The sequence below is a fragment of the Myiozetetes cayanensis genome, unplaced genomic scaffold (genome assembly GCF_022539395.1).
Source record: "Myiozetetes cayanensis isolate MyiCay16 unplaced genomic scaffold, myiCay2020 scf20-37, whole genome shotgun sequence".
Taxonomy (NCBI): domain Eukaryota; kingdom Metazoa; phylum Chordata; class Aves; order Passeriformes; family Tyrannidae; genus Myiozetetes; species Myiozetetes cayanensis.
Window position 1 is genome coordinate 6,834,463 of NW_026087412.1, and position 23,326 is coordinate 6,857,788.

The 23,326-nt window shown below is 40.5% G+C and overlaps 1 protein-coding gene across 1 annotated transcript in view; it reads left to right on the forward strand.

The window, feature by feature from the left end:
* The window catches only part of BAIAP2L1 (BAR/IMD domain containing adaptor protein 2 like 1), a 32,988-nt gene that overhangs the window by 4,457 nt on the left and 5,205 nt on the right, over positions 1–23,326 (forward strand). The window contains exons 2-9 of the mRNA XM_050317306.1: positions 2,768–2,843; positions 5,482–5,568; positions 19,149–19,210; positions 19,306–19,377; positions 19,600–19,737; positions 20,959–21,111; positions 21,523–21,690; positions 22,354–22,504. Coding sequence (XP_050173263.1) covers positions 2,768–2,843; positions 5,482–5,568; positions 19,149–19,210; positions 19,306–19,377; positions 19,600–19,737; positions 20,959–21,111; positions 21,523–21,690; positions 22,354–22,504 — 907 coding nt within the window. The remainder of the gene's footprint in view (positions 1–2,767; positions 2,844–5,481; positions 5,569–19,148; positions 19,211–19,305; positions 19,378–19,599; positions 19,738–20,958; positions 21,112–21,522; positions 21,691–22,353; positions 22,505–23,326) is intronic.

Genomic DNA, 23,326 nt, shown 5'->3' on the forward strand with positions numbered 1-23,326 from the left:
TTTGTGCTCACTGTACAGTCAAACAATATGTTCTGAACCACTTTGTGTCTCCCAGGCTCTTTCTTACCTGGTGATCTTTATTTGGATTAAGACAGAGGTTTTACTTCCATGTCTTTGTACACCCTGGCAAATAACGAGACTGTGTTATTTTCAGAGACTTCTGACAATATTAAGTGATTCTCCTGATCAGAAATATTTCTTTGGTCCTCTATCCTGCTTTTTTGGAAGTTTTGAGATCTGGCTTTAATGTGTGACTTGAAATTTTGCACTGGTGTTCAGTCCCACTCATTTTCATGACCTTTTCCTTAGACTACAAGTAAGAGGAGCTTTAAAACTGTCAGAAAAAGCAGCTGTACAAATTGATTTCAGTTGCTCTTGTCCCCTGTAACTTGTGAAGCTGAATAAAATATTACAATAATTTTAATTGCTCTGAAATGTCTTGGCCATATCAAATTCATACCTGATCCTGAAGAGAGAGTTGCCTGGGACAGCTTCCCTTTTTGAAAAAGTGCTCTAGATGCTTCTCCCTGGACAGTACTTCAGAGACTGCCAGTGGTTAATTTTATGAAAAGAGCACTAGAAGCATGGCCAGGTTTTTTGTTTGCTTTGATAATCTAGTCTTCAGTAGAAATTAAAAAAAAAAAAACACATATTACGCTTCTCTCTAATGTATGAAAGGGAAATAATCTCAGAATTATTTCATTGGGTCACCTCAGAGACCTGGCAGGGGGTCAGGGAGAGCTGAGTCTGTCAAACAGAGCTAAGTCTATCAAACACCAGCCCTTAAGTAGGAAAGTAGACGAGCCCTGCCCAGTGCTGTGAGGATCAGCAAACCATACCCTGTGTTAAACCAGGCAGGTTCCAAAGGGGAATTTCCATTGCAAAGGTTTGTGCCGTTTCTCGGGCGTTCACGTCTGGAGACTGGTTCTGCTAACAATCAACCACTGTGGCACAGCAAAGCCTGAACCACTTCCAGAGACTGCCTGGTCTGATGGAGGAAAGATCCATTAGTTGTACTCCTTCCAGCCACTGCAGGCACTGAGCTGTAAATTGTTTCTTCATCTGTCCCGGCAGTTTTACATGCAGGGTGAGCAGAGGTGATGTACTGGGGCTCTTCCTCTGAGTCCCTTGTGTTTCACTGGAGCTGTTGTGTTCCCACAGCATGGTCTGTGTCTGCTGCACCTGAAAAACTGCTATGGACCAAGTGGTCTGGTGAAAATCAAGAGCTGTGGGGCCTGGCTTCGGAGAGGGGAGCCGTTGAGGGTAATTTTATTGGGGTTTGTTCACTTCCTCCTAAATGAAAACTAATGACACAGGTGCAGTCACTGTTTTTCATTAGAAATCTGAATTTGAAGATGTTGAGAAAATTGGAATCTTAACCTCTGAATGTTTAAGTCATTTCAGAAATCAGTACTTCAAGACAAATAAGCGTCATGTTACCATTAGAATTTTTGGGTAGGTGGCAAAAAGGGTTTTTGTTTCAAGGAGCAGGGTTGACATCTGTCCTTCAGGAAAATTATTTTCAGTGCAGAGTGGAATTCAAGGTGGCACTGGGATTCTTACCTGCCATAGATAAACACCACCATGATACACCTTCCTTTTCCCATATCCTTGAAATACAGAACTCTCCATCCTAAAACAATCCCCTAATTCAACTTTTTTTTTTCCCCTTGTGATTCACTGACTCCATGTATGCCAACAGACATCTTTAGTACACAGCTGGCAAAAAATAGCACGAAGTTGGAATAGGAAGAAACAACTTGCTCCTTGGAACAAGTGTCTCCCAGTCACTGCCTCAGCAACAGGGAGGGCAACAGGCACAGCAGCAAATTATAGAGCTGGGGCAGGAGGAGGGATGTTCCCAGACACCAGAGCTGGAATATCCGTGCTGTTGTTAGAATAGCCCTTGGCATTGTTGGCCCAACCTGAAACACACTTTCCCAAATGATTTCTGGATGTGGTTTGTGAATTAACACAAATCAAGGGCCTGGGGACAATAGCTGGTTTGTTTGCAGTGATTGTGTTTTGGTGGGTGAGAGTTTAATGGGACAGACCAGAAAACAATCCCAGTTGCATTTAATTTGGACACAAAGGCAGAGGGGCCAGGTATTGTCATTCTGTGTCTGCTTTTGATTTATACTCCACCAGCATTGGAATCTAACAGTTTTATATATATATATATTTTTTAATATCTATATTTTAACTCAACATGACTGTTAAAGTGTTATTGGAGTTAATTTTTTCTTCACTTTTTAAATGGAATAGAATTTGATATAGTGCTATATTTGAAAAATTAAATTAAGTTCTGTCTGCATGACCTTGCCTGAAAATAAGACACATGTGATGGTCTTGCTGTTCTTTCTGGGTCCATCTATGTACTAAACATAAATATTTTCATTCTGTTAGTAGTATAACAGACAAAAGCTTGATATTATTTCACTTGTCTTGAGCCTTGTATTCCTTGTAAACAGAAAGCATCTGTTTTGAATTCCTTGAACTTGCAAGTGTGAACAATAGTGAGTTGTGTCGTAAAAGTATTGCCATAAAAACAGTAAGAATAACAGAATGGTGTCTTCTGGTATCTCCTCATCTTCCTTTTGGAATCCCACTGTTTATGCTACATGTGTTCCAGACATCCGAAAGAGCAGTTTTCATCCATCCACAGACTTTTCAGATGGATGCTGTACATATGAAACCGAAAACTAGACCTAAGTGATACTTCCATGCACTGTTTGTTATAACACAAATTTTGTTTTCTCTTCACTAGAATGTTATGGAACAGTTCAATCCAGGACTGAGGAATTTAATAAATCTGGGGAAGAATTATGAAAAAGCTGTAAATGGTAAGTTTTCTAAGTGCTAACTTTAGAAAGATTGTTTAATTTTCACTTAAATATAGATATTAGATATGAGAGTTGTGTATAAGTTTAATTTCCAAGTTGAACTTTGGGTGTGTGTATTAAGAGAAAAATACCCAAACCAGCCAACAAGCACAAACACACAAACATATGTGCCTTCTCCCCAACCTTTTGGGGTTTTTTCTTCTGTCCTGAGGAAGTTGCCTCACAACAGTTAGGCACTGAGCTACTGCAAAATAAACTGAAAGTGGGTTTAAATAATAACATAAATGAAAAGCCCAAAGTGATGTAAATTCGATGTTCTTGTTTTTTCTCTGAAAATATCTTCCAAAGATGCCTCACATCCTTAGATCTGTTCCTGCTCACCTGCACACGTCACTGCCTAAGTAACCCTGTGAACAGACCAGCGTGAATGAATATGAGTTCCAGCAGTGGATTGCTTTTGTTGTTGTTGTCCATGCTAATCCTGATGGTATCTTTCTAATTGACTCAAAATCAGAATGAATATAATTGAACTTAAGGACTTTTCAGAATCCAGTTGTTTACTTCCATCGCTGACTTCACAGACACTGTCTAGGAAGGGGCTTTCAGGACTGGGCTCTTGTTTCCCAAAGCCTCCACTGCAGGACCTGTCAGAGCCTGCTCCCTTTCACCCATGCAGACCTGTTGAGCTGCTTGATATCATATTAAAGCCATGTAAAATGTCTCTAATTTTGCCTCGCTCGAGCCCGTGGCATGTCTTTGCCCTACATGTAATCCAGCGCTCTGAGAAATGTGATCCTGCAGGAGTAGTGCCCAGCCAAGCAGACATTAAAATCCCTCTTCATGCAAATTTTAGGCCAGGCTTGAGAAAAAGATAAAACCAGAGCCTGCTGGAGATGAAAACAGGGAAATGCTGACTTACCTGTGGTGGTGCCTAACCTGATGGATGAACATGGGGTTACCTGATACCTGACCTAAGGAACTGCAGGCAGTGCCAGAAGTAGCAACAAGTGTTTTCCTATTCATCTGAAAGATTTCTGTGCCAGTTTCTGAGGGTTCTGCTTCTCCCCCACTTTGCTGTCGACATGTTACACTGTGCCTCTTTTAATGCAGTTCGTCACCAGGAGTTCACCCAGAGCCCAGAGGAGAGGTCGGGGCTGAGGGTGGGGGTGTCGTGTTCTGGCACGTTTGCCTTTAGGACTGGCTGATAAAGCGTATCTGCCACGACTGCTTCACTTCCAAGGGACATTTACAGTGTTGCAACAACTGTTGCAAAGTCATCTTTGGACTCTCATAAATTGTTAATCTTTCCACCATCAGTCCTGAGCGGTGTAAATAGATCCGGAGCTCGAAGTAAATACTCTGTTGCTAAACAAACACTTCGTAGCTTTCCAAAAAGGCTGGCAATGAGCATAAAACTTGAGAGAACTCCCCATAGGTTTATAATGTATTTTTATACATTTTAGGGACAAAAGGTCAAAGCTCCTTTTCTGCAGTAGATTAAAAGCCATAGTACCAGTGAAGGGACTGTACAAGTGGAGGTCCTGATTTAGTTTGTTTAGCACAGGGGAATCACACTTTTTTTTTTTTTCCTCTATTTTAGTACCTGCATTAGGAGGAAAGAGTGAGTTGGGGCTGTCTCGAGGAAACATAGATAGGAGGAGCTGGACTGGCATCAAATCTCCTTGTACAGTAACACCACCTTAATTCTTCAGAAAGATTTACACTGAGCACCAACGAGGTGGAGCTGAGGCAGAAATTACCCTTTTCTAGTGCTACAGAGCCTCAAAGAGAATCTTTGTTTCATTTGGAAAATTCCCAGACTTCTCAGTGAATATACTGTCGTGTAACCAAAGGTGCCACCTTACTAGTAAAAGCTATAAAATACAGACCCCGTGGTGTGCAGATCAATTCTGGGCACTGTGCAGGTGCAAGGCAGCCACTGCAGATCTACTCCCTGAGCAAAGTTTCTCCCCACTGGCCTCCCTGCAGCTGAGTCCTGATGTTTCCGTGTTCGTTCTGGCAAAACTGGCTTTGCTGTTTCAATCAGCCATAACCAGGAAATGATTAACTGGCAATAACTGGAGCCCTCATGATATATATTAAGAAATTTTTGGTTCCTGTAACAGCCAACTTCAGCAGGAAGTGGTCATTTGTTTTTGTAGGGTTCCAGGTTTCCTTGGGGCAACGACAGGTCCCTTGTCTTGCCGTTTCTCAGCTCACTGGCCTGGCTGGTCAGTACAAGAGATCTTGGCATTTCTGGAAAATTTGGGACTGCATTTTGTTTTTTTCCTCCAGTTTTATTGGTACCAAGGAATTTCTTCATGTCCTGACCAATGGCTTATGGCTAAACCTCCCCACTGGATGCTGATTGCCCCTGGGTGTCAATGAAAGTTGGAAGTAAATAATAGGCTGAAACTTCATTGATGTCTTCTGGTGTTCTGTCTTTGTCTCCTGGTTTCACAAATTAGCAGGAGCTCAGGGGCTTGTGTAACTTTCTATGATAGATTTCCTTGTTGCCACATATTCCTCTCTTACTCTCTGTGCCCTGGATTACAAGACTTGATAGGGTCATAGATTAATAAAAATGGAAGATACTTTGATTTTTTTTTTTAACACTTTTTTTTCCCCTCACCCCTAGTTATGATTGTGGCTGGAAGAGCATATTATGATAGCCTTGCAAAGATTGGGGATATATCAGCTGGTTCTCCAGTTTCTAAAGAATTGGGTAAGTGAAATCCTTCAAAATATAAACTTTATTTTCATTTTCCTGCTGGCACTTCACAGAACTAATGTGAAGTAGATAAGGATCAGTAGCAGTGTGTTTTACTCTTAAATGACACATAGATGGAAGGGATGAGATGCCTTTAAGGTATATTGTTTCTCAAGACACAATGTTTTGACAAAGTGACCTTTTCTTTTTCTCCTTTTGTGAATATATATCTGCCTGTGCATTCAAAAACATGTATTTTAAAGTTCACATATTTCTAAATTAAATACAAAAAAACCCCCATAGCTTGATTTTTAATGCAGAGATGAATGTTGAAGTACTTTTGCAGTAGAATATTGGTACAAGGAGTCCTAGTGTATGACAGCAGTTCTAAACTGAAACCATTTCTGGATGAGTGTCATTGTGAAGGGTTCAGGTTTACCTCACTGCTTTTGATCAAGTGTATCACTAAAAGTTCTTATATGCATTATATTTATTTTCTAGTTGAGATTTTGAAGTGAAACTAGACTCAAAGATGGATTAATTTTACATTAATATAAATCTACTACAAGTGCTGTACTTTCCTGAAAACAGTTTCTGGATTTTTGAAAGAGTGTCATCCGCACTTGACCAATGATGTAACGTGGATCTGCTCCTGTAACTCACAACAGCCTGTTAATTCAGCTGATTAAAAAGGATGGGCTTAGCAATTTTTTTTAATAGTTCTGGAGAAGTGGATCTGAGGGGACAGAACCTTCTTGAACAGTGGCCACTGGTTTCTCTGTGCTGCACACATTTGTATGGTTTGTTCTGAAACCTCTTGGGGCTGAGTGTGAACTCCTGGGCTGGGAGCTGGGAGCGGCAGAACAGCAAACAGGGCAAAGCAAACAGTGCTAATGGGGCTGCTCGCTGTGTTTGCTCTGCGGGTTGTTTACAGAAAGCAGAGCTGCTGCTGTCAAACTACAGCACAAAAGTTAGAAGAGATGACTGTGCAGAGTCTTAGGAAATATCAGAAAATGCACAATCACCACATTTGCAGTCGAGCAGTTGGGTGGATGGAGGGAAGCAATGGATTTATTGGGTGTCACTTGACTGTGGGACTTGCTTGTTGGAAAATACTATCATTGGGCAATCTTGGGCTGAATTCTGAAAATAACTGCTCTTCCCTGTTATTGGGGACAATACAGAATTGTGATTGAAAATATATTTTTGCTTAACTGTGAGTTCTTCCCTGCAATTACAAACCTTTTTCTAGATATACTGTACTGAGAAAGCACAGCCTTCTTCAGGGTCAGGCCCCCAACCCTGCTTTCTGTTCATCTTCTGCTTTAACTGTTCCTGCAGAAAAATCTATTCTTCATAAGGGAAACAGTAACTTTGGATTTCTTCCACCATAGTGTCTGATAGAATACTTAATTTAGAGATAAGGAAAGTCAATGAACACTGGAAAAGGCAGGATAATGTGGTGAGGAATCTGTGAGGGATTACTTGCATTTTCAAGAAAAGAATCTTACAGGTCCTGAAGCTGGGCTACAGCACTGAACTATTTGCCAAAGAAATACGAAACACTCAGATGTCTTTAAAAGCATCTGCTTAAAAAGAAAAAAAAATTTACTCTACACTTTTGTATTTTAATAATATTACAGTGAATACTGAGAAATGTGGGATGTGTAAAGACCTGACAGAACTTATCTGTGGACCCCACAACTCCAGGGGAGTCACTGCAGGTGCAGCCCCCTGTGGAATTGTCCCTTCCATGAGTTCCTTTAGACTTGCCAAAAGACATATTATTGACCACCAGCAGCTCTGTCACACCAAATACTTCTGTTATCTTTGCCAAAAAAGAGGTCACTTTGCAGTTCAACCCCTAACCTGCTGGGTGACCTGGAGTATAATTCCTGCCAAGTGTGATGCAAAGATTTGTATCAAAACCACGGTTAATCCTTCTCTTCTTCTCCTGAGGGAACACAGAACGTGGTCTTCTGCAGTGAGACAGTAAAGTGGACACCAGCCCAACAGCAGGGCAGAATCAGAAATGGAACGGAGGCACAGGAGACATTTTTTGAAGTAGAGGGCAGAACACACAGAGCCCAGAGAAATAGTGGGGCAAAAAAAGTAAAAATGCCAGAAAACTGCTTTCTTCTGTCAGATGAGACTGGAGCAGAAGGGGGAAACAGAGAGAATGAAATGGAAATCTGGATATTCCAGCTGATTCAGAGCTTTTGTACTAAGTATCTTTTTCTTTCAAGTCTGGTTGAAGCACTCTGAATGATTTTAATACAGAATAACTTAGGCAAATTGAGGCGGTAGAAGAATGTGCTGCTGTCATAACACAGTCCTTATGAATAAGGGATAAGTTGATTTAGTCAACATTCTTTCTAATTTCTTACTTCCCTAAATTTCTGAGCTTGTAGTCCCTCAGACTTGATGTGAGCATTTAGGAACAGAACCTGAATTTATGTGGTTCAGGTTATTCCACAACATGGGATTTGCATACCTTTTTTTGTAGGCACCTTTTGGAAATCCCTCTAGGAAGAAAAGATAGGAAACAAGAAACTGCATGTTTAAAAATGTAAAGGTTTCATACTATTCAAATTTCAGGAAACCACAATAAAATAATGCACTAAAACCAATTCCATGGAGACACTGTAGCACAGAGTTAAAATAGTAACTTTCACAGTGTGAAACACAGATTTCTGAGGCTTTGTCATATTGATTTTTGGTGCTTATAATTTTATTAAAGTCTCTCCTCCAGTAACACAGGCTGGCTTTGAAGCCTGCACAAGGAATCAGGAAGTTATTTCCTGCTCAGTACTGCTTCTCATATCTTCCCAACTATCCTCTCTGGCACCTGCCAGTTGTTGTAGCTGCATCTCATTTTGTATTGGTGCAATAACTGGGTGTAAAGTCCCACTTTGTTTGTTGTGCAGCAGTGGTATCTACAGCAGTCACCCACAATCACATTATGGATCTGCACCTAGAGCTTATTGCTCAACGACTAGGAAGTGTACACTGTTAATTGCTTATCTAAATAGAAAAAGAAATAAAAATATTACATTGCAAGGTCTTGATTGATGGAGGTAAAATGCAGGACAATCAGAGGAGACAAAAGTCCCTTCCGAAATCTAACCAAGACTGATAATTTATCTAAAGATTACTCTGAGTTACAGGCTTATATTTTCATAGTTTCATTCTGTTAAAAATTACCTGGAAACAGGTATGCAAATGCTTATCCTCATCTGCAGTTTAAAATGTAAGAATTCGAAAAAATTTGAGTTCTCTTTGAGAGAAACTTTCCAGTTAAAAACCACTACAAATAATCTAGAGGGGCAAGTATTAGATTAAAAAGATTGCTCTGTGTTGTGGTAGTCACAAAGTACAGAGAGGTGTGGGGGGGGGAAATCCCAAAACTCCTAATGGAATTCTTGCCTGACAGAGGATGAGCCCTGAACTTGATGTTCTTCAGGTCTGAAAGACAGGATTTGAACACATTGACAGAACGTGTTTGCCCGTCAAGTGGTGTCAATTTTAAATGTCTCCACACCCTCGTCATGCTTTGTCAAACCCAAAATCTCCTGATACAGTCATACAGTAATAGAGTGGTTGCAGTGATGCTGGGATGTGGATCATGGGGCAGGGGCTCCTGCATGTGGAAGGAACATATGCATGTTTCTTTTTTTTAATTTGAGAGCCTTTTATAGTTCTCTGCAGGAAGCCAAATGTCTGCAGTTATTGGAGTAACTGCATATTAGCTGAGAGTCAAGGCTGATAAACCATCAGTCAGTAAGAGAATAAATCAGTGATGGTTGATGAATAGACCTGCAGTTTATCCAACATCTCTGTGAGTAATCTACTAAGAGCTCTTGAGTAACATCTAGCAGGCTCATAGAGGTCCTTTGGTAACTGTTTTTTAGCTTTTTGTAAAGAAAACTAACAACAATTTGATAATTGTGTACATTTAATACTAATTGAATCAGTAGGGTGAGGTCCAATACATAGAGAGGTCTACGTGATTTTTCTTTCCAGTGATAGCCACTTTATTTTACATTTGCAGCTAAGAGAAGCCTTGTGGGCTTTTCTCTCTCCCATCATTTCTCTTTGCAGAAATGAGAGATTTTCTGTATCAGGAGCTGTGAGCTTTAAGTGGTCAACTCCTAGAAAAATTTGGGAACTGAATTGGAAAATTCTTATTTTGCAAAGAAGAAGAGATCTACTTGCTGAAAAATTTTTATCAGACTGTAATGTAAGGCAGCACCGTGTTTTTAAAATACTACCTTCCAAGTATTTGTCATTTAAAACTGTCTGTTTTCTTCCTGATTACAGAGCAAAATTGCCACTTGAGCAGATACTTTTCAGAGCTATAGCTCTGTTGTTAATCCTGGGAGGCGGCACTTGTGTCACTCTCACTAGTGAGAAAGCCAAGCAGAAAAAGAGAAAATTCCATAGTTTAGGATGCATGTAGCTAGCTGCACTTCCATTAAAATGAAAGGGGAGGGGGGAGAGTTGTTGGCTGACCCTGTCAGCTGGAATCCTATTTCACCTGCCTTAGAAAGGTGACACCTCACACTTCCCTTCTCCGGCTCGTTGCAGCTGAAGAGGAGGGATCTGTCATCTTGTCCCACCTCAGTGCATCCCTGTCATCCCTTCCACAGTAACAATGTGCTGCCTTTGGAACAGACTGTGTTGGATAGAAAGGCAAGTGAGGTGTGCCAGCAACTCCAGAACCTTTAGCACCTCATCTGGTGGAAACTTCTGGGAAAGCAGCTCGGAGGCTGCGGTTTAAGCAGTCACAACCAGGCCAGCTTTCCCTATGGAGCATAAAACAGTCTTCTACTGTACTTATAATGGAATTGCATGGGAAGAAGCCACTCCATTCCTGTGTCATGAGAGGAAACTACACAGAGAGGGTCTTGAAATGGAAATACAAAGTAGTTGTGGGCTTTTTCAGGAATGAAGTTTTATATCTTCCAGTTTTACGAGTAACACTCTGGGCTTGTGCTGTACAGACCTCCAAGCTGCTATAAGAAAGGTGGAAGGAGGTGAGCCAGCCTTGGGTTTAAGGTCTGCTTTTCCCTGCTAAAATATAAACCAGAAATGATACTACCAAGAAATGCAGAGAATGAAAGGTGGGTTTGTTACTGAAGATAAAGAATATAAATGCTTAAAAACAGATACTGCACCTTGTTCTTACAGGACTACCCAAAATAACAAGTTTATTCTGTGTACAATTATGTTGTTGTAACTTCTGGTATGAAGATTTCCAGATGAGGTGCAAATTCTCTGGTTCTAGAAATGCCTGGTAGGAGAAACAGAATATGACAACACACAAGGCCTTTGGGAATGATTGCAGTAGCACCAGGGGAAGGAAAGTCAGATATTCGTAGGACTGTAGTGATATATTTTTCAGGTTTTTTTTCAGGTTATGTTGGTCATATCTCTCAGTCAATTTTAGTATTTCATCCCCCACCCCCTCCTGAACTTTACAGCACCCTGTAAACTGCAGCTGATTCTCCTGCTTTCAGTCAGTGATAAGACACAGTATCACACTCTTGCAGTCTATAGCCCTGAACTGCTCAGGGGGGTTGTTCCTTGGGATGCCTTGTTACAGGACGATGCCTGTGGCACCAGGGCAGGTGTGCTGGGACCTGCAGCTGTAGGAGCACCTGCCTGTGTGCCACAGCTCTGGACTTCAGCACAGAAATCCACAATGATACACGTCAGCACTCACCCTCGAGGGGAAAATTAGGTATTCAGAACACCTACAGTGAGGATGTACTTGATATCTTCATGCTGTGCCTCAAAGGCCTGAGAAAATAGTGAAAGTGCCATGAAGGGAATCCTTAAAGGATTTCTGACTATACTGGAACACTTAAATGCTACCTGAGTCTTAGATGTGGCAAAGACATCCTCCACTTTGCAGCAGGGACCCCGGGAAGGATGCCCTGAACTTCACCTGTGTGTCCAGGCAACGTTTCCTGTACCGTGGCTGCATCTGTCTAAAAAAGTGGCTCCACTGTTGGAGGTGTGAGAACTGGCACAGCTTGTGAACTGACCCAAACACGGGACAAGCAGCAGGTGCTGGGGCTCCTGCAGTGGCCAGGGGGGTGTTCTCCCTCACAGCTCTGAGCTAAGGATGCTGAGCAGTCTTTCCTCACTGCCAGCCCCAGGTATGTCTGTTGGCAAAGAAAGAAGAGGAAAATATTACTTGGTTGTCCTCCCAGTGAGAGAAATAGATGGAAAATGGGAAGTAAATGATAACATCGTGAAGGAAGTGACATCATATTTATAACGAGCTTGTAAATCCTTTATTGAAAGTCTGATTATATTTAGTCTGTACAGTCAGCTCGTCCTGATGAATTATTTCTCAACCAAAAAAAAAAAAGAAAAATCCAGTATCCATTGTAGATGTCACAGTCCCAGGAGATGGGCAGGGAACCAAACCCAATTGTCTTGGATTTCTGAGAAAAAGGCATTTATCAAAACTTTCAGCTCAATTAGGGTGTGGGGATTTTCATGGCTTTTTTTGGACACTGCTCAGATTGTGAGACTCAGTGGCAGTTCCAAAGTTCTGTAATGAAAGCTGCAGTGATTCCTTGCATTTTACTGCATTTCATGTAACATTCACAGTGATGATAATGATAAATATTTACCCTCTCTAGTACTGAAACCCATAAAGGACTTTAGTTTTTTGCTGGTTAGCGTGATTTTTATGTTCCAGACCTGCTGAAAAACATGGATTAACTCTCTTGTATGAGCTTCCCTAACTAATCTGCCTAAAACCAGCTGGGCTTCATCCAGGCAAGTTGAGGCCTGTGGCTGTATTGTAATTTCTTTCCTTTTCACCTGACCTGTGTGAGGATTACAAGTCACTTGTTCAGGGCCACTGCAGCTCAAGGATGAAAAGGTGCTGTATAAAAGCTTTCAAGGCCCTATGAAAGATGACCCTCTGACATACAAACCTGAATGTATTGTGGGTTTATATGTTTGGGGTGGTGGGGGGAAGAAAAGAAAGAAAAACCCAAATGCCTGCAGCAGTCTTCATATATATTAGTAATGGAGTAACAGGTGGAAAAACAAGTTTGTCCTTTTTCATGCATTATTTATATGGCATATGCTTTTCCTTTCCTTTTTTTAGCATTAAAATTTAGTTTCTGTGCTTAGCAATCATCTGAAAAAAAGATGAATATTTCATGTTCATTAACATCTGTTCAGTGATACAGCAGGTTTAAAAAATTTCTAATCTCTGAATTTTTTTTGACTAAGAGATCAAAACAGTTTAGGAGAGAAAGGCAAACTAGACTGCAGACTAAACTTTGCTAAATCTGCAATAAACTCACATTCCTCTTTAAAATAAAATGTAAGCTAACGTGTTTGATCCATTTAAAATCCAAAAATAGGAGCATCACACCAAGAATAAATTTGGAGTAACTGGAAATTGTCATGATCTTGATAATCTAATAAGTATTCACTCTTGTCAAGGCTTATGTTGCTTACTGGGTTTGTCTGGACACGAGGCAAGATACTCAGACTACTTGGATTTGGGCATCATCCATCGTCCAGTTTCATTCCTCATGGTTCATAATCGTATCACTTTGGGGATTTTATTTTACTGGACTGGTATATGAATACACAGATTTCAGCCATTGTGTCATGGAGGGTTCTTTCATTTCCCTTAACTTGTGTTTAATCTGTTTTAAATTCATTAATTATTTGCTTGGTATTATCACCAAAATGTTTCTGTTGTTCACACTGAGAATTCTGCATATTTCAAAATTAAAATTGATCTTAGAATGCCATTTAGAATCTGAAGTTCTCCTTGCTTCTATTTTTATTTACAGATTTTATTTATTTATTTGTCTATGTACAGTTCTAGCTGCTCCAGGGCACTGCATCTACCACGTAGACTGGACTTAAAATACTTCATTATAGTCTGAAATCTCTTCCCCTTTTCTTGATTTTAAGCTTTTTTTTTTTTTTTTTCTCTTCCCCTTCCCCTCTGCAGTCACCTTCACCAAATGGCACTGAGTGGTCATGTGTCAGTGCCATTTTGTAAAATGAACTTCAGGGAGATTTACTCCTTGCTTCCAATTCCATGGTTGCTCATGCAGGAAGGAAAGGCAGACTTGACCTAGTCCTTTTGATTTATGTGCATATTACTGTTAATTCTACAGATGGAGGGGAGTGTGTTAAAGCATTCTGGACAAATTGTATTAGAAGCAAAGTGCAGTGAGAGCTGGGGAAGTTCCACATGACTTTGTCCTTCATTGTGATTTTATTCTTTCACGTTAAATTCCACTAAAAAATCTTAGCCTTCTTTAAAGCATCTGTTGCACAATTCAATCCTTCCTATGACAGAATGACGAATTTAACCCATTTGAAGCTGACCAGATGTTTTGTTCATTCATATTTATTTGTTATACTGTCTTCCTTTGAAGCTTCCTATTTCACCACCTTCCAGGGCCCACTGGCTTCAAAGGACTCTGTTTCTGACTTCCCTGTGTCATAAATGCCTTTCTTTTGGGCAAAGGGTGACTTGGAAGAAAGAGCATCTTGCCAGCAATGGCATCTAATATTGCACTGGGACTGTATTGTCTCCATGTGTAGGTTTGACTCAGCCTTTCATTCTCTTGTTTAATGTAAATAATTGTGTGGCTTCATCTCTAAGACACAAAGTTACTCGACCTGCCCTGAATACAAAATAGGACAGTAGGAGGTAAATGAGTGATATAATTAAGTACTTTGTCTGTTCCCAGACATCTAAGAAAGTCTCTCCAATAAGAGGCTTGAAATTTTTCAAGAGCAACCTTCTCTAAATAGAACAAATTTGAGGTGTATTTCAAGGAAGCTGATGCAATTACTGCTTTTATTGACCTTTATAAAGCTATTTAGTATTTTAAAAGGTTAAGTGATTTTGTTGGTAGCTGTTGATACTTGTTGCTACGACAGAATTCTATTGATTGAGTTCCATTTTTGTTTTTAACTTGAACAAATTCTTCTAGTCTTCTATTCACAAGAACAGTCAACATAAGGTGAAAAGGTAAATAACTTGAACAATCAGCCAGCGCAAACAGTGGGGTTGAAGTGTAACTGCTGCACAAGTTCTGGCCTTACAATGAGTTTTTATTTTAGGAACTGCTTTCCTTGATTTTTATCTCCTGTGAAGACAGACTTCCAAGGATGTCTTCTTGCTCAGGGGCTGCTGAGAGAGAGTTACAGTTCTGCAGAAATAACTATTACATACTTTGGGCTAGTAGTTTGTGGGTTTTTTAACAAACCCAATGTCATTAATGGAATTCCAGTCTGTCATATTTTCTCAAGAGAAAATACAGACATAACCAACAACCTTGATTAAGCCTAAAAATATTCCAGGAATTCCTGAAGTTTCAGCTTAAAAGATCTTTCTACCTGTGCACTGAACCTATTTGAAACAGAAACAAATTTACCATGGAACTTGGCACTACTGTTCATGGTCATATATCAGGTTATAGCTCCCTTTCTGTAAGAGGTTGTTGCTTCTCTTCCCTACCTCTAAGGTAACAGCAAAATATCAGAATAAGCATCTGTGAAAATGTACAACTATTTTTTTGTTTTCTCAAACAAAGTGGGAATATTTAATGTCAGCTGCGTTTTTTAGTCACAAAGATTTCATGTTCAGGGTGTGTGGGAAGATGGAAAGCAGAAAAAAACCTGATTTTGAAAGGCAAGTATTTTAATAGTTATGTTTATCATCAAGACCAGTGGTTTGGGTTAGTAACTCATAGTATAATATGATGCCTAAAAGGGGTTCAAGTTTACAGCAAGGCTGCCACAAATTGGACTTCAGTGGCCTCTTATCAAGTGCTCTGGCCATGTCATTATGTTTGATAGGTTTGGGGTTTGCCAGTAAATGATGACAAGGTTAACACTTGGTTATTGTGTGTTATGAGCTCTCATATATAAAACCTGCTCATGGGCAGCTTTAATACATAGCAAAATAGTTTTAATTGATGTGAGAAATACATGTTTGTCTTCACCTGCCTTTCTTCAAGAGGAATAAAGACTGAACATTAGAGCCTGGCCTTAGGTTATGCTGCTATTAATCCAGAGTAACCTGTCATCTTTCTTAGAGCTATTCTATAATTCACCATGGTAATTAAAATTCAAATATTATTTTAAAGTTGTTCAATTTTCATTCTACTTGGACACTGTTACAGCTATCAGGGGCTGTTTTGTCTTTCCTGACTTAGTCTTGGACAAAAACTTGCCTCTTTCTATAAATTTTATTTGGAAGGCCCATCAAATTGTGGCTAACCCATTATCTTAAACTGGCAATAAAGAAACATGGTATATGTTCACTGTAAAAATGCTCTCTATTTATTCAGAGTGCAGAATCTGAGGTATAATTTAAATTTTAATAGGCCAGAGCGTGCTTACTGTGCGTTCTCCTCACATTTTGAATCAACATTTTGAAAGAGGAAGTTGAATGGGTGAGCCAGTACATGGAGTGCCTGTGGATTCCCAGTAGCAGGGAGGAGATCCCAGCATTAAACAGGGTTTCTGATACACAGCACAGGGAGAGAAAGAGAAAATGCAATTGGAGAGAGGCACAGTCACTGATGCCTAAACAGGATGTTTAAAAGTGTTCTGGAACTCTAAAATAAACCCGTAAAATAATCCTGCCCAAACCATTCAGAAGGAAGTGTCGTTTTTAAGGTTCTCCTCAGGACATGTTTTGGCAGTATTTTTTTGTAACTGAGACGAAAAAAAAAAAAGAAAACCCACGACTGTTTCTAAGCAGGCACTCAAAGGCGAAAGCCTTGAAGGCTGCAGTCAGTTCAGGAGACAAAAATAACCCCTGAGCGCGTCAGGTTTTCCAGCGCGGCCGCCCCAGGTGAATGGGGGTTTTATGGAGCAGGGGCAGGGCAGGAGGGAGGGAGGAGGCAGGGAGGGAGCCACGCAGAGCTGAGTCAATACCCCACGTTGTGTGATGTGTCCCCGCCCGGAACGGCCGCGGTGGCTGCGCTGGGGCTGCCAAGGATTAGCTCAGGGCTCTGCCCTGGCTCCCGGAGTGCTTCTCACAGAGAGGCAGAATAAGTTCATTTTGGAAGTATAAAAATCGATAAGGGTAATTATTTTGAAGGCCATTTCTACTCTCGCCCGGAATTTCTGTAGCTTCCCAAATAGCTTTCTATTTCTATTCCTATTCTATTTCTATTCTAGTTTGCACATGTAAAACCAAACAAACTTTGTAATTTTATTTGTATTTCTTGATTATATTTCCTGCTTTCTTGTAACAACCTTTTCCTTTGTAAGCTGTAGATAAGGATTTACAAAACTCTTCTAACTTTAAAAGCTCTTTAGAGTCTAAAATGTGTCTTTTCAGTTGAGTTGGTGAAACAGAAGCACTGTGGAATAAAGTGTATTCACTTCTACAGCCTTAAAATAACAGGGCTCAGGTCCCTTACTTCAAGTGTTTGTGTAACTACATTGTATTTACTTTTCTACTGCATATGAGCAACTAATTACTATAGCACCTCTCTCTTCTACTAGTATTTCTATTTCTGTAGTCACCAGTAACTTTAAATAGGAACAAAAAAAGCATAAAACTCTATGGGCCAGACAGAAGGACTCAAAGAAACTATACATATTTTTAAAAATAAAGCACCCCCCTGTCTTTGCCATCTCCCATCCTGTGTGCAAATTCCTTTTTCTTGCTAGTCAAGGGGTTGTCTGATATCACTGTATTCCTATTCTTTCTTCTAAGTCTTCTGTGGTCTGCTGGGCAAAGAGGGATTCCTGAAAACTCAGGAGACCTGTGTTTCTTCCCGAACCACCTCCTGTTTCCCATAAACAATGATGCAGACCCACATTTTGCACTATTCAGTTAAATATCTGCTGTGTCATACACAGGATGTAGGGTCCTCATTTCAAAGAAACTAAAATCCTGAGGTGGTGTGACCTGGGAATGGGAGAAAGGTGGTAACACATCCCAGGCACTGTGGGAATGGTTCTGCCTTATGTGGGGGGTTCCCAAATCACTGACCTGCACTGTGGGGAGGCAAGTTTGGATGTTTGTGGAGATGAGAAAGGAGAAGATGAGAAGGTTCTCGTGAAAACTTCTATCATTTATTTTATCAAGCCAAATTTTTTATCTATCTGCATTTTTCTGAGATTTTCTGAGCATTATGGGATGATAACTCTTTGTTAACTAACTCAGGGCTTCTCAAGACCATGGATGGTAGAGAACAAGATTTGTGCAGCAGCATATTGAGCAGTTAATGGATCATCTCTTTTAACTCAAGAAAGGAAACTGGAATTGTGTAAAACAACAAATAGGAGGGACACAGAGTCCCACACAGTGACTGCCAGCCACGTGCAGGAGTGACAGAGCTGTGGGTTGCTCTGTAGCCCTGCCTGTGCACTGGGACAGCACGACTGCAGGGTAAATACTGCGGGCACCTGTGGGGCAAATACAGGTGGGACACCTACAAGGCTGATAGAGGGATTACTGGAGGAGGTGTGCCAGGGAACCAGCTGTGGAACTGAACCTGCCAGTCTTGCCATGGAAATGGAATGCCAGTGAACCACATCTCCAGTTAAGCCCAGTTTGGGACTCTGATAGTGGCCCTGGCACTTCCAGTTGTTGTAATGGCTCCAGTTGGGAGCTGGTAACAGTTGTCTGATTTGGGTGAAGTCAAACTGGGCACTTCAGGGCCCTTCCAACTCCTCTTCTCAGCAGTGTGTTGCAATCTCCCAGGCAAGGCTGGCACACAATCCTTGTGTCAGTGCCAGGGCAAGGAAGGGAGTGGGGATGATGTGGCCATGTGCCCCAGGCAGGGTGATGTGGCTGCATGCAGGGCTGCACCACAGTTTATGATGGTTTCTGCACAGAACCACACCCAAAAGACTGAGGGATTTTTCTTCTATATCCTCCTAAAGTAAAATGAACCAGTTCAGCTTTTAACTGCTCATGGTTCAGAGTAAGCTGGTTAAGTTTGGGCTGTGAGACAGCAGAGCTGGCATACTCGGGATCTGTGGAGAGGATGCTGAGAAATCTGCTTTGTCTTGGCCTTTTGTTAATGCTGTACAATTGGACCACAATTGCTGATGAAATGGGGGAATTCATCAGCGTGTGCATCACCTCTGTTTTAGCAGGTGTGCTGTGAGGGAAGGGAAAGGGTACTTTGTTGATTCTGAAGGTGCTGTTACTTAATGAACATTAAAGTTTAATTTTCAGGCTAAGAAAGGGAGAGCAGGTACTTGTATAGTAACAACTCATGCTATTCTCTGACTTGGCAAGAAAAGAAGCTGTTACTAAACCAACAGGAGCTATTCTGGAGAGAAGGAAGTATTTATTTTGTCTGGCACCCCATGTTGCTTTTGCATAACAATGCATGATTAGTTATTCTTCTATCACTTAGGAGCTGCTTGGTTTGTCTGTGGCCAGAGAGAGTTATTTATTTAAACTGCTGTGGTGAGCAACAGCAAGAAATTTCCTATCCCTCTTAAATATAGTCTAGTTAATGAGCATATTAGGTAAATGTATTTTATTACTGCTCTTTGTTAACTAACTTCAGAACTCTATGAAAGAAACCAATATGTTGTATGTTTATCAACAGGCCAAGTTCTGGTAGAAATCTCAAGAACACACAAGAAACTTAATGACAGTCTAGAGGAGAGTGTAAGTTAAATGACTGTTTTTAATTAATTTTCCTTGTGAAATTATAAATTGCATTTGCCAATTTTTAATAACTCTTCATTCATTTGCTTTTAAAGTTCAAGAAATTTCATAAAGAAATTATATCTGAACTGGAAAAGAAAACAGACCTGGATGTGAAATATATGACTGTAAGTATACATTCAATTCTAAACCTCCTATTGTATTTGTCTATTGCTAGTCAACAATTTTTTTCAGAAATTGTTCCCAAAGAATTAACTAATCAAACTAAAGCAACTGTTGAACTGCTTTGGTGGGTGTGGGAGATCTCGGGGATCACAGAAGTGCTTTAGGCACTTACCCAGCTCTGGGGCTGAGAGCATTTCGAGCTGTTGTAAATGCTTTGATTGCAGGCAACTCTAAAGAGGTACCAAACCGAACACAGGAGCAAACTGGATTCTTTAGAGAAGTCTCAGGCTGAGCTGAAAAAAATCAGAAGGAAAAGCCAAGGAGCACGAAATGTAATGAAATATGAGCATAAAGAAATGGAGGTCAGTGCATTGTCTCTTATTTGTTTCTTTCTTTGTACGAGAACTGGTCAAGAGAAAATGTTAATGATTCCTGAAAGCTGGTTGGGATCATAGGTGCTCCTAGAGGATGTATTCCAGCTGAAAGTGAGCTCTCACTGCTCCACTGTGCGTGTTTAGAGACTTCTGCTCTAGTTTCTAGATTTCATCCCTTGACCACTAATTGATTTTTTTTTTGTTTTAAAGTACCTCTGTAGCTACACCTTCATGCAGAGTTTTACACAGAGAGTCAGCTAAGCTATGCAAATTCAGAAGTAATTTGATATAAATTTATTTCCCAAAGTAGGCAATGCCAACCTGTGTTATTATTTACTGCCTTTCCTACTGCCTTTAATCCAGCATTGCCATCTTGAGGAGCAATCTGAAATGGCAGGGCACTGAAGGGAAACAATTTTAAAATTAGGAACTCATATTCTGGTTTGTCATGTGTCTCTCTGAAAATACTTGCCACTGATACTTTTATTTGCACAATACTTGTACTTTGTGCTAGCTTATATATTTTTCCATATTTTTCTATTTTAAAATTCAAATAAAGCTTTGTTTATGACTCAGTACAGTAAATGTAGATGGCAGGAGCTCCTATTTCTTAGTGCCTATCTTTTAACCTGCATTCATAACAGGTTTGGTTTTTTTACAGTTCTGGCTCTATGTCTGAGAGTTCAAGGATTAGCATTTAATCACAGTTTAGCCATGAATCCTCGTAACCTCAGATAAATATAGTTGAGCCTTTTTAGTTCATTCATTTTCCCCCTCTTAAATGAACTGGAGATTCCTCAGAGCTTTGTGTGAGTAAACGAACTGCTGTGGAGCAGACAAGGTAATTAGTCTAATGAGAACACCTGTGGCTGTACAATTGCTCAGCACAGTGCCTGCTTTGATGCCAGGTTCTTATCTACTGCAGAGTTTTATTTAGAGGCTCAAAGACTCTTTCTTGTTTTGCTTCACTTCCCCCTCAACACAGCCCCTAAACAGGCTGTTGATGCCTGTAGGGACAATATCCTTTCCCTGATGGGATCAGGGCAGTCAGGTGTGTGCAGGAATAGAGAAGGGCTTGGAAGCAGAGCCCCCCACTCCACCTTTGCAAAAGCTACTTCTAAAGCTTTTGGAGTTTGATTCAGTGATTGGATATAGTGCCAAACAAAACTCAGAGGCCCCATGTGATTTGTTTTTTCCTTTTTTCCTCAGTATTTGGAAACTGTGAACTCTCGCCAGAGCGATATCCAGCGGTTTATCGCAGAAGGCTGCAGAGAAGCTCTCCTGGAAGAGAAAAGAAGGTTCTGTTTTCTGGTTGACAAGCACTGCAGCTTTACCCAGTACATGCACTTCTACCACGTCCAGGTCAGCCAACAGAAATGAAATTCCTGAAATCCGGTCCTGTAGGAGATCTCCAGGACCTCCTGCAGCACACAGATCCCACTGCCAGAAATAGCCAAGGAACACGGAACTGCCAGACTAGTGTTGTGATCAGTTCATAGGAAAGGTTTACAATACACTATTCCGTGAAATGTATTAGAGCAACAATCAAGGGTTATTGTGACTTCTTGAATCCACAATCTGACCCTGCAAAAGGAGAGCCTCTTTTTACAACATATTATTTGTTTCAAAGAGGTATTGCTTAGAAAAATCTTAGAAAATACTTCCTTGTTGCTGGTGTTAAAGAGTTTGGTGTAATGAAAGTTATTAACCAGTAGATCTGAAAATTTTATGGTAAAGCACATCTCTGACAAGGACCTTTTACCTTGGATACAGTGTGCAGACTTCCTGAAATCCAAGCTGCCTGGGTGGCAGGAAATCTGCAGTGATGCCACCAAAGTGCCTGAAAAAGTCAGAATGATGATAGATGAAATAAGGACACCTGGATCCACTCCAGTCTCGGGAACGCCGCAGCCTTCACCGATGGTAGAGAGAAATACCATGGTATGTTGTTCTTTGATGGGAATGGAGGGGCTTCACTAGGTTTGGTTTTTCCAACTCAACATTTGGGATGGAGTCTATAATGTACCTCTGTTGGAATAAACTGGGGATGGGTATGGAACCAAAATCCTGAAGCTCTGGAACCATACACAGTACAGCAGGGAGAAACCCAGCCTCAGGACTGCTTTTGTTTTAACCATTCCATTTCCAACATTCTTGTCTGTAAGTAATAGTAATTACATACTCAATAGTTTAACATAGACTTAAACAAAATGTTATTTTCTATTTTCTTTCCTTCTTCCCTTCATGATTCTTACTAGCTTATTAGATACAGGTTGAATTCTCATTTCTGTTTGTATGTTGTGTCACCATTAGTTGCTGAATTTCTAAATTATTATAGTGAAGTTCTAAAAAAGAAAAATCTGGGGATCATCATGCTATTTGGGGAAAAAAAAAAAAAATGGCTGTCATAGCCTTCCCACTAACAAGTGTTTATCAAGGGACAGAAGCCTCTCACAAACCTATCAGCAATTCCACAGGAACATGTGGGCTTTATGTCTTTATGTCATGTCTCAATGTATACCATTTGGGAGTATTTAAGCAAATCTTAAGTATCTTGCAAAATAAGTGATGGCTGTCTCCCCAGTGTTGTTTTTGTGATTTCAGATTGGAAATGATTTTTATCCTCATCATGAAAATGCATCCAACGTGCCCCCAGCTCCCACAGGCAGGGCCTACACGAGTCCACTCGTTGATATGTTCAACAATCCTGCCACAGCTCCCAAAGCACCTTCTGAGAAACTAAACCATTCAGCAGGTGAGTGTCGCTTTGCTGCAGACTGGGTAAGTGTGAATGACATCCAGAAGCGTTCAGAATTACCTCAGGGCTTCTCCACCACCACCATGATGTGAATTCCAGGATGTATAGAGGAGTAGGAAATGGTCTTTACAGAGCATTTACGACTCTCTTATGACAGGAGAGAGATGTGTTATAAGAGAATTGTTTGCAGTAAAACGCAGGTCAAGGTAGGTAAATTCTATTTTAATCACTGTCTGTGTGTCACTGATTAACCCAACCTAACTGCTCTTATGAATTCCAGTGTTATCAGCAGAAGGCACTGCAGTTTTGAACAGGATACATCCCAGGGAATGTTTCACTGCACAAAACAACATAAACACTCTGCCAGTCCCACTTTGGTTTCCTTTAAGGGCACTTAGCACTGAGGGAGGAATGCACATGGGTCAAAACCAGCACAGTCTTGTGTTCCTTTCCTGAACTGTAAAATCCTATTAAGATTTCTTTTCCAAGTTTCCAATGTATTTATTTTTTTATTTTCTCTGCCATGGGGAAGAGAAAGAACTAAGTCTAGCTCACAGCATAAGAAATGAAAAACTGCTCGATGTGATAATAGCAATTCCAGCATTTCTTCCTTGAAAATGTATTTACAATATATTGTACTAACCAAAGAACACAGTTTTGAGCCCTCCTTTATTTTGTCTTCTGGTAAACATCTTGTTTAAATACCTGCAAAGTGCCAAGTATCTGCAGCTCTCCTCGATGCTGAAGCTGAGTGTGAGGCACAATTTGAAAGTGAAATCTTGGGTTTTATACACAGTTACTTTTTATAATGGAAAACTT